The sequence below is a fragment of the Lygodium microphyllum genome, chromosome 25 (genome assembly GCF_053477565.2).
Source record: "Lygodium microphyllum isolate KBCC chromosome 25, Lygodium_microphyllum_v1.1.10, whole genome shotgun sequence".
NCBI lineage: Eukaryota > Viridiplantae > Streptophyta > Polypodiopsida > Schizaeales > Lygodiaceae > Lygodium > Lygodium microphyllum.
The window spans coordinates 58,668,317-58,680,556 of record NC_141159.1 but is presented as its reverse complement, the minus strand read 5'-3'; the positions used below and the strand labels follow the sequence as shown (position 1 = coordinate 58,680,556).

At 39.1% G+C, this 12,240-nt stretch overlaps 1 protein-coding gene across 1 annotated transcript in view; it reads right to left on the bottom strand.

Annotated features, from left to right (window-relative positions):
* LOC148014259 (uncharacterized) overlaps positions 1-11,762 on the bottom strand; it is a 32,323-nt gene extending 20,561 nt beyond the window's left edge. The window contains exons 1-3 of the mRNA XM_087667340.1: positions 11,557-11,762; positions 11,402-11,428; positions 11,252-11,314 (exon numbers count right to left, since the gene is read on the bottom strand). Of these exons, the coding sequence (XP_087523466.1) occupies positions 11,252-11,314; positions 11,402-11,428; positions 11,557-11,598 (132 nt within the window). The 5' untranslated portion in view covers positions 11,599-11,762. The remainder of the gene's footprint in view (positions 1-11,251; positions 11,315-11,401; positions 11,429-11,556) is intronic.
* Positions 11,763-12,240: the final 478 nt, after the last annotated feature.

Sequence of the window (12,240 nt, the reverse complement as noted above, 5' to 3'; positions counted from 1 at the left end):
CAGGTAATCCTTAATTCGTCTTTCAACTTCTTGATGCTGTGTTTCGCTTAACCTATACGGTGGTTTAGAAATAAGGTGTATATCCTTATTTATATCAATTGGGTGATTTATATCACCCCTATCTGGTGGAAGGCCACTTGGTAAATCAGAAGGAAACACATCTTTAAAATCATCTAACAAACTACTTAATTCATTATTAACATTCAACTCACAAACATAAGAAAGTTGTTGCTTTATATTACAGAAAGTAAAAGTGTTCTGTGCAGGAAGAGACCATAACATATATACGTCACAAACTTCCTTCTTTATCAGCTTCTGAACTTTAGTAGAACACAGCAAAGGATTATCAGATACTTCATGTTCACCTTGAATGACAAAAGTCTTACCATCCCTTTCAAATTCCAGTGTATTATGGTGATAACTACGTTTTAAGGATGGTTCCAATCCCCGTAGCCACTCCCTCCCTAGAGCAATATCAGCTCTTTCCATGTTCATAATTTGAAAATCGAGTTTATCTTTATATCCTTGAATCTCAATTTCCAAATTGGATACCATTATATCCCATATTTTATTATCTTGGCCTTGCATCATACGAACAACATATTGATGCCCACTCTTTTGTTGGGGAAGTTTCAATTTTTTGACAAGTGCATAATTTATAAAATTATGTGTGGCAGAGTCATCAATCATGACTCTAACCCTCTTTCCAGCTATCAATCCATGTACTCTAAGTAAATCATGTGGCCCAAAAGTAGGCTGGCACATAGAAGTTGACATACAACACTTATGTTGTACATCCATGTGCAAGACCTCTAAAGATTTGTACTTTTCATGGCCCTTTAATTCTAAGGTCTGCACTACATGGATTTGTTTTTCTTTTCCCTTGCCCTTGTCCTTATCCTTTCCTTTGTCTTCCCCCTTTTTCTTTTGAGGGCAATTCCAAGCAGCATGGTTAGGGGATAGGCAATTAAAACACAACTTTTCTTTTTTGGCCTTATCAAAGTCATCAGGACTTAACTTTGGCCTCATATATGGTTTCTTTTCAAAAGGTTGTTTTTTACCCTTAAAGAATGGCATTTTCCTTTTAAATTTGCCCACAAATTTTGAGGTTTCCAATTCCTTAGACTTGGGCTCCGTATCAGTGAGACTAGTGAGTGTACCTGGACGCATACTATCTTCATGAATTAATGCAAATTTAATTGCCTCTTCCAGCGTCTTAGGTAAACTCCGTTTTACTTCCTTTTTACAAGCTTTATCTAGTCCCCTAATGAATCCTCTTGTTTTTTGGAATTCATCTATTCCTTCCAATTTGAGGATTATCTCACGATATTCCTCCAGATATGTCAGTAGGGGTCGTCCGTTTTGTCTGACATAATCCCAATCTTCCCAATTTCTTTCCATTTCATTTTCAGGAATGAATTCTTTTAAAAAGACGGATTCAAATTGAGCCCAAGTTTCAGGTCTTTTATTTGCCTCCTTTAAAGTTCGCCACCACTTATATGCTTTGGGCCCCAAAGTTAAACTTGCCTCCAGTGCTTGGAGATGTGGTGGGGTATTTTTTAGTTTATGTAAATCTTCCCATTTTTGGAGGAAATTAAAGATTGTGTCTTTATTTCTATCTTTTTCCTCCCCGTAAAATTGAGGTGGTTTCGTATCCTTTAGAACTGGATTATCCCTCAATTTATGGTAAGGTTGGGGTTCCTTAGGATCTCGCATAGTCACATCTAAATCTTTCAATGAAGATGGGACATCCGAGGTTTCTATCTTATTTTTATCTCTTTTCAACAATAAAGTTAATTGAGATCTTATTTCAGTGAGTGTTTAGGTTAAAAATTCCATTTGAACCCCCTGAGCTTGCACACGAGCAGTAAGATCATCGAATTGCTCTCGCGTAGCAAAAAATTCTTCCCATTGTTCTTCTTGTATTTCTGGTTCATGGGGATCTACCATAGGTTGGTCCCCAGAACTAGAGCTTTCCATTACCCTTTCTTTCCCTTTTTCTGCCATTAATACACTGGAATTGGAAAGCAAAGATAAGAAATTTGCATACAAAGTAAAGTACTTCTCTGATTTTAATGGCAGGCAGTTGTTGCTGGTTTGGAAATAAACCCGAAGAGTAAGGAAAAAATTTTATCGCCCGAACTAGAGCAGTGAAGCAGTCATGCTTGAAATTCAATTTCCTGACTTCAGTCGTGTATGACGTTTTTCCGTCCGTTCCATGACGTTTTTCTGTCCGTCCCATAGCAGTCGCCTCACGCTCAGCAATCGTGACAACAGTCGTGTCACGTTTTTTTGGCGCCTTTTTCACGTTTTTTTTTTTCGTTGATCACAATCGAATCACGTTTCGCCTCACACCTGGTCGTTCCGCCTCAGCCTTTCTTCTGCCCGTAACGTGTCACATTTACGTGACGTGGCACGTCTCACCTTTCACTTTCCTTCACGGCCCGTCACGCTTTCACGGCGTCTCTTTTCGGCCAGTACTAAACTATGACGGGTGACACGCGACCTTGCGAATGACTGACGACCTGGCAGATGACTGACGACTTGGCGGATGACGGATCATGTCCGTTGAACCATAGGCTCTGATACCAATGAAAGATGACTTAGGAAAAGACAGAGAACGATGAAGCCTGAAGAAGAATAGTTCTCCTCTGTGAGCACGAGTGTTCCTTTCTCCTCCCAACCACGCCTAGATAAGTGCTGGCACCTCTCTCTCCGTTTCCTCTGCCAGCCGTCCACTTTTGGTGAGTCCTACTATTCTTGGACTCTCTTACTCTCTAGGCTCCCCTTAACCCCATTCGGGCGCCCAAGAGTCCGGACGGTCCTTCTCGTGCGTGTTCCCCTAGATTTACCCTAATGTCACATTAAATGTCACTTTAATGTCACATTCAATATTTGTGACCTTAACGTTACATTAAATGTCACTTTTACTGTCACATTAATGTCACATGGAGGATAAGATGGCGATGGTGGTAGTGATGGTGAAGATGTCTGATAAAGAGGAGGGAAAAGAGGTGGATAGGCAGACATAGACAAGGAGTGTCCAATGAGTATTGATCAATACGAAGAAAAATGTGGGGTAAGATGGATATGGAGAATAAGATGGTGGTGGTGGTGGCGGTGTCTAATAAGGAGGAGGAGAAAGAGGTGGATAGACAGACATAGGCTATGAGTGTCCAATGAGTATTGATTGATATAGAGGCACTGAAACATAAATGTTTCCATAAGGTACTGATGGAGGTGGACACACTAGGACACGTAAGCCTTATCTAAATGTCGACTGGGACACAACACAATGACTAGAGGGTCCATTAGGTAATGTCATGGAGACAAACTGTGACACCAATTGATCCACACTTCAAAGACTAGGGGAAATACCTAAGCTACAATGATCCGTAATGTCAGACGACTCTGAAGAAGACCAAAAAACAGTCGGGATAAATGAGCACGAGCGATCCTCCTTCACCTCCCAAGCTTGCCTAGTTTATTGCTGGCCAAACCCATCGTGATCCGATTGTCAGCCGTCAAACCTTGGTGAGTCCTACTATTCTTGGACTCTCTCTGGTTCTAGGCTTCCCTAAACCCCGTTCGGGCGCCCAAGACCCCGGACGGTCATCCTCGTGCATGTTTCCCTTGATTTACCTTAATGTCACATTAATGTCACATCTTAATGTCACATTTCCTTCCCCTTAAGAATCGGTTTCATCCTCGAAAACGATACTTGGAAGGTCTAACTGTAAATTGAGAAACCTTTTCTTTAAAGTACTTACTCGCTCCCATGTTGAGCTTTCTTCGGAACTTAACCAAACATTCTTGATAAATAGTATTCCTTGTTCGTCTATTACAAACATTTAATATTCTTTCTGAACGAGATTAAGGCTAAACGGAGGACAACATACCTATTTATAGAATAGTTTGGGCCCTCCCAAGTGGATATGTGCTTATGGGATACATATACTTTCTAGGAATGCATTTCTTTTTAAATAAACAAGGTTTCTTCCTTGATTAAGCATATTTTGGAGCCGTTTAAGTGAAGCTAATGCATTTTTAGCTCAAGACTCCTATCCACTCATCAATTGAGTCAAAGCTTGAACACCACTACTTGTGGAAAAGGGAGTCACAAGGAAAATCATCCTATCAACCTAAGGGGACACAAATAAGTCAATTGGGAAAACTCATTGAGATGCATTATGATTATGTCAAAGAAAGGGCCCATGCGAGGAGATTGACTTGGTTTATGTCCCTAGACAAGACAACTTAGCAGATGTGTTTATGAAAGCTCTCTTTAGAGAGAAGTTTGAAGCATTTTGCAAGGCTCTAGACTTGATACCATTTGGGGATTAATCTACCTATTCTCTATATAATTTCACATCATTCACTCAAGGGGGGTTTATTACACATATTGTGTTCCTCCTACATTCTGGTGTAAATGCTCCCTTGTCCCACGGGCACTTTTTACCTTCTAGCTAGAGAAGGATTTTTTCCTTGTCTGAACACCTATCAATGGACGTAGCACGTAGGAGATGAGATGCAAGAGGAAGAGGATGTAGAGGTAGAGAGAGGTAGAACAAGAGAAGGTGGTAACTAAGGTAGAGATAGAGATCGATGAGGATGAAGAGGAAAAGGTGAAAGCAAAAAACCACTTTTCTTCAATAACTCGTGAAAAAAAAAGAGACAAAAACTATACAAAATTGTACATGTCCAATCGAACTATATGGATCGTACTATATGGATCTATCCATGGACAAAATTCAACCATGACTTAACATTTATCTAGAAGATCTCCAATGTTGTATACATGCACCTCTAGTCTTGGGATTAGGCATACGTGGGCTCACAATATGCTTCTAAGTTATTCAAAATTTTGAGTAGAGCTCCATTAGCTATCCATAAGTTACATCCATCTTTTTTTGCTTGTTAACAAATCTCTTTTTAAATTATAACTCTTTCTTCCCCCAAAGGCAAATCCCTTGCTTTAAACTTCCTCCTAGGCTTCCTTTGCTTCTTATTTTTGAACTCTTTTCCAATCTTTTGATCCCACTTAGATCTTCGGCTTGGTTCCTTTTCCTCTCTTCTTCCCACTTCACTAAAGCTACTATAGCTTTCTCTGTTGCAATCATGATCATAAGCATTTTCTCTTTATCCTCCTCCTTTGGCCTATTGCTACTTATTTCTTTGATTTCAATTGTATAGTCGTCTTTTCTATTAGGAGGATTTCTTGGTATTGTAAACATGTCACCTCCTCTCCATGAAAAATAAAGACAATCTAGACTTAAATGGCCAACCTTGTTGCAATGATAGCAAACCCTCTACTCTTCTCACATTCCTTAATGTCTCCGCAATTCCTTCTAGGGCCTTGGATTTTTCCTCCTAAAATCCTCCATGATATGTAGAGTTAAACTTTTTACTTGATTGGTAACCACCTCCATACCTTCCTTCAATGAGAAGTTCTCCTTATGGGTGGTTCGCACATTGGCCTCTTGAATGAGATTTGCCTTTTGTGCATAATAATAATTTAAGATTCAGGAAATTGCTCCACATTTAGTTGCACTAGTGGAGTCATCTTTCATTTCTTCTCATAGCCTTTTTTTTAAAGCATAGCTTGTAAGTTGATTATAAACTAATCTTTTTTACATATGGCTAGAAGTTTCTCTTCTCCCGATACTTCAACCCACCGATGCCACAAAGCCTCAAGATCTTGAGCAAATTGTTTCATGCTTTGATTCTCTTTTTGCACATTAAAAAAGCAACTCCCTCCAAACCATACCAGCACCTTCAATTTGTGCAAATTTATAAATTAAAGCCAACTTAACCTCTTCATAGTCAAAGGGCCCTCAAGGATTTTTCGCAACTTCTTAGACCATATACTCTACCATTCATTCTCTAGCCACTCCTCACACTTTGTTGCAAAAAAGCTTTAGCCACTTTTTTTCTTTCAAATCTTCACAAACATAAGCAGCCTCAAAGTCTTTTTTTCCCCCTTTCAAATCAATATCATAGCATAGCGTGGACTCCATGGCCATCCTTTTCCTTCTTAGGCTTGTAAGAAAGATCTTCAATAGAGGGCACAAAAAGGATGTGACGCTAAAACAACAGAAAATCCAACAAGCTACACAAGCAAAATAGACATCACAATACCAATAGTAGAGAGAATAATGACAATAGTCATATATACATCAAACCATACAAAACACAATGACAACCTTGTAGCTCTAAGACTCGATAAGAGTACCACGAACTTTCTAACCAAAACACATAGACATAATGTACAAAGACATGTCTACCATGTACACTATTTTTTTATGAACTCCACAACCAACCACCACAATACCATGCACATATTTGAGATGAATAGATAGGATATTGAGAATAGTGAATACAAAGATGCTCTTCTCACTAGACATGATGGCTCCACACTCAAAATCTTCATTCACATAGATACAACTATCAAGCCAAGGTTTGCAAATTAGTGGCATTAACATTCATTTGCATACAAGCAAGCTTTGTCAATACAACCCAAACGGCAAGAGGGAGTCAACCCCTAAATTCTCCCTACTCACAATCATCCACAAGCTATCAAAGCTCACAAGAAACACACTCAAGGGAGGCAAGCAACACCACACCTCTAATTAGGACTCCATCATCAGCAGCAACTATTCACTCACAAGCAACATAAAGTCCAATCCAACTCAATTTGTTGATGTATGTCCTACATATCCTCTCAAAGAGGTCCACCATAGAGGGTATTATGGCAATGAAAATTAAGAGCCCTATGTCCTTCAAAAAGCAATCAATCATGTGCATTACATAAACAAACTCCCTCTCAATATAACAGCCTCAAGATAGAACCCAATTTTCACTGGCTGGCTGAACTCCTCCAACGTCTCCACTAGTCTAGGGAAAGATTCACTAGGTTGATTGCTTTTTGATGGAGGCTTCAAATGTATCAAGAGAATGGTTCACCAATCCACCCTTGTCATCATTGAAAGATGGGATGTACTAACCTATGATAGTGCTTCCATATCAACACAAGTGTTCAACTTCACAAACAGCAACATCTCCTCTTCACTTCATCAATCCTCCTCTTCTTTATTTACAACAAACTTGTGACCTTTATCATCTTCAACTCATCAACTCAGCTCCACCTCTCCATGTGTCATAATTGTTCCATCAACTGGAGCTCCTTACACAACAACCTCCTCCACTCCTCTTGTTATCTCTGTGTATCACCAACACATGTCCCTCACTAACCTTCTACAGCCTTCCGATAGGGGTTTACTTGATTGTCACCTCCCCAAAAAGGCAGTATTGTCGAATATAGTGCTATCACCTCCATTATCATCTACATTGGCAGCAACACAAAAACATATCATATCCAACCCCATCATCAACAAAAACACAATCTTCCTTACCATTCATGACATCATTTGTCAAGGTGGTGGCCCAAAAAACATCTCACCATAACAAAAGAAAATATTATCTTTATGATTAATATTCTCAAGCCCTTGTTTCCATGTAACCATATACACACCCCTCGGTGTCTCATATGATTGGCCATGCATGTATCTTTATCTCAAGACACAAATACCTTGACTTACTCTACCTATATTTAACCCCCATGCACTATGATAGTCCCCAAAATGTACCTTCAATATCTTAGAAAAACAAATGATCTCAAATCCTATTACAATAAACCTAACTCCAACCAACTTTATCTCGCAAATGAAGCATCCCAATCCTTTGTTCTCTCGTAAGAAACCAACTTTATCTCAAATGAACCATCTATCAAAAGTGGGTACAACGATGGAAGCATAGAAGATTGTTATAATAGATTGCACAACAAGAGAAAAGAGAAAGCAAAAGAAAACAAAAGAACATAGTCAAGGACAAGTTCAGATATGTGCTCAAGAAATGACATTGGCTGGGTGGACACTGGCACCGGCTCTCTCTCTCCAAGAAAACCTTCACTAAGAATCTACAAGTGATGATAATATTAACTCAAGAGGAGGAAGCTAGAATACATAGGCATATAATAATGCCAAGAAACAAATCATAAACCTAGATGTCAATCCCAACTCCAAGATTTCAAAACCTACCCGATCCAAAAGGAAAGTCTCCCTCTGGATCCTTTTCACCTATATATATGTAAAGATGAGGCTCATCAAACCCACCTCATCACCCTCTCACACTCTCTCTCTAGTATTGGAGAGTTATGGGGGATGACCGTATCACATACACTACAAAGCAATAGAAAGAGGGGCTGCCAAGCGATTCCCTCGATCTAATGAAGAGGACCCTTTAGAGCTTCACCTTAGCCAAAAGATCCAAGTCAGAATTGGAATTGGAATCGGAGTCAAAGTGGAAACCAGAGAATGACTCTACGAAAGAGTACGAATCTTTCTTTCTTTTTGTCATTTTTCTTCTGTAAAGCCGCTAATTTCTTATAATCCTTACACATACATCCCCACTTACCACAATGATAGCACTAAACCTTCAACTTCTACTTTTTGTTACCACTCTCTAAAGCTGCAAATACCTCATCTTAGCCATCATACTGAGATGGAAGCCTCCCTTGTAATCTCAATGATGCCTCGTGTTCAAGCAACATCCAAGGGCATATGTGTAAAGCTCATTGATGTCGATGATGTTTGGACTTGCAAAGCATTGGCGAATCCATCAAACTCCAAAGGGAGCTTACAGCGTACAATTCCAACTACATGAGTCTCTAGAATGGCAAATTGCATGTGCCAAAGCTGATCTTATACCTCTGTAACACAAAGTAGAAAAGACTCAATAGTATTCTTCAGCTTGAACTTCATCTATTGGAACTACCCATAGGGTAGGGAGTAACAACACGCATAGTCGAGGAAGCCTCGTACAACATTTGAAGCTTTTCCCGTACCATTGAAGTTGTCTTGTAGAAGGTGATTGCCAATAGAATCTCTTCATAGATACATGGGAGAATAGCAAAATATGCACGAGCATCATCAAAATCCCATGCATGCACAACTTCCTCATGGTTGTCTTCGTCCCAATCATCAAGAAGGGTGGAAAGTTGAGGATACTCAATAGATCCAAAAACTACGTACCATAATTGCTTCTACACAAACCATACTTTCCTAACAACACTCCGTGTTAAGTAATCAAGGCCATGAAACTTGTCATTAGTAGAACAATAGGGAGGAGCCATCTACAAAGAATAGGAAGAAAACATAAAGAATAGACAGGGAGCACAACCTAACACAACACAAACTACACAGATATCAAGTTCACATGCAATGTAGGAAGCTAATTAGAAATCGATAGCAAAATTTGAGATAATCAAGGATAAAGCAATCACAAATCATTGTCAAAAGGCTAAAAACACTACCACCTAGGTTACACAAGCATTAAACGGTGAAAACGAAATAGCTACAAGTTAAAACGCACACAAAAAGGGTATTAAATACAACTGTCAATATTAAAATAATGCAAATGATCAAAAATGCATACAATTGACATAAATTACACACTATAGAAACAAAAATCAAGCAAATTCACAATAGAAACAAGTCACCGAGGCTGTAGCAGACAAAAAGTTGATCAAAAGCTAATAGATATGAGAGCAGACTTTCCACAACAAAAACCAACACCCAAAGCCTGAACTTGGACTTTTGAGACCACGTCAAAAGTGGATACACCGATGGAAGCATAAAAGACTATTGTAATAGATTACACAACACAAGAGAAAAGAGAAAACAAAAGAACACTACAAAGGGAGAACTCAAAGATGTGCTCGAGAAATAGAACCCATGTATCAAACACAAAACAATCATGTACAACACTGAGTCACTGGCATTGGCACTAGCCCCCTCTCTCCAATAGGACCTTCACTAGGAATCTGCAAGTAATGATGATACTCTCTAAAAAGAAGGGAGTTAGAATAAAAAGATATAAAATAATGCCAAGAAATAAACAAGACATCTACTAGGATTCTAGAAGTAATGATGATATTCTCTAAGGATAAGGGAGCTAGAATACATAGATATAAAATAATATCAAGAAATAAACAAATCGGCCAACATTAGTATGTAGTCAGCCAGCAATAAATGACCCAAATCACCACAATGATGACAATAAAAAATACCCAAAATATCTTGATGTACCCATCGCACACTGCGCATGCCCAGACTCACTTATGAGCTGACTAAACTATTAACACCATCCAAATCCTCTAACTATTGATGCACAAAACTATTCTGAATGACTCTCGCCATGACTAAGCATATAAGTTTATTTTAGTTTCCCAGTCAAGTTTTAGGTCTCCCAAAAAAGTCCTCCCAACAACAATTTGAGGATGGCCATAACAACAATTGGGAAGGAGTGAAAACACACAATGGAGCTAGCAAGTATGTGATCATGAAGATTTAGTGAAACAAGCTGAACTAAACGATCAAGGATACCAAATGACTAAGTACACCACCTATTTTTAGATGAGAAACCAACCAAACTTCGGAAGTTTGCTTATGAGAAACAAAAACTCTTTTTAGTATTTCAATTTGAATTTTGGGACTGCTTAAATGAACTAACTAAGATGTAATGTATGATGCATCTCTATTAGCTTAAAAAGGCTTGTTCAAATAGGTGAATGCAAAACACATTACACAATTGAAACACTTCATCCTTCACTTACCTCATGTTCAACAAACAATCACATACATCTTCAAATACATAGAAACAAAGCACAAGAGACGTGAGTGTCACCACAAAGCATGTTTCACGATTGTTGAAACATGGAATGTGTTTTCATGACTAAAGCGTTCTAGGCAACTTATGTGTAACCACTAAAGAACCATTTTCAAGCCTTCTTCCTGACGTGTATACCTATACTTACAACTATTAACTAACTAATCCCTCCTTCTTAAGGTAGTGCAATAAACAATAGATCTAAATTAAATCCAATTTCACATTCAACCGTGCATTTGATAAAAACTATCACTAGACTAGGCATTAGACAATCGAAGTCCCCAAATAAAGCCTTGTTTGCATTTGCTCTAACTTGGAAGTTAATCAATAGAGAAGCAAACTTCACTACGAACTTCTCTATGTCCAATCTAACTTGCATAGATCATCGCCATCGTAAATCTCCCTTCCAGATACACTGACGCTAGTTTTCGACTGGAAGTATATATGACTGAACGGTTCCGCAACTCTAAACCTAGCATACAAGAATTTCAGATACTAGGATTTTCTGTGCAAGTTAAGATCTTACAATGATGCGCCCTTCAATCCTCAGATCTTTCTGCTCGAAAAGCCAGATTTGGATACGGGATTTCTAGAAGAAGAAACAGCAAAACATCAACAAAATGGTGAAGAAAATCCTGGAAAAAAACAAAAAAGGGAATGGAGTCCGCCCGCATACACTTTGAAGAAATCGAAATATAAGATTCTGCAGGTCAAGAAAGCACGAAAAGCAAAAGAAGGGAGATGTCAGCTACTATACAGCCAAAGAGACGGCGAAAAACGAAGAGAAACACGCACGCACGCACAAACTGTCTGTCTCTCTCTCAAACGTACTATAGGCTGTGTCATAATCCGCTGCACTTTGGTGGTCGCCATGGCTGCTGACGGGACGCCCCGGGAGAGCCCTTCGTTAGGGTTTGCACAGCAACAGTCAAACAAGCCTTCGACGCGGGATAATATTTCACATACAAATTTTGCAGAAGTAAACTCCCGCTACGGTACTGTTTCTTCCGTTAGATGTGCAAAATAGCATACTACAGTGACACGTGCAATGAAGGTTAACTAGTGGAATTCATCGATAAAATATCTGAGTTACAACCACCTTGCATCCCAAGGCTTTGTGAAATCAGCAGAATAGTTCACATATCATGAAACTTACCATGTAGTGTAGTTGGCAGTTTAGAACCAATGACCCAGACTTACCTAACCTATTTAGTGGCACAATAAACCATTGACTCTTGAAAGAGATATCCAGCCATCTGCGCTTTGCATCTGACCTCCCATATTGCCTTAAGTGTAAACAGTCAACGTACCTAAAATGGTAATCCTTGGCATGAGCCAAAAGGCTCCTAGATCCCAAAAATGCATGCCTCTCTAAGGGTCTAATCCCCTCTGATGATGCCATGGTGATTGATGAAGCATAGCCAGACACGTTTGAGAAGCAACTGTCCCAAAAAAAATGCCTCGATAACTCAATTTCGCCACATTTGCAACAAACCACACAAATGCCTCTTCTTC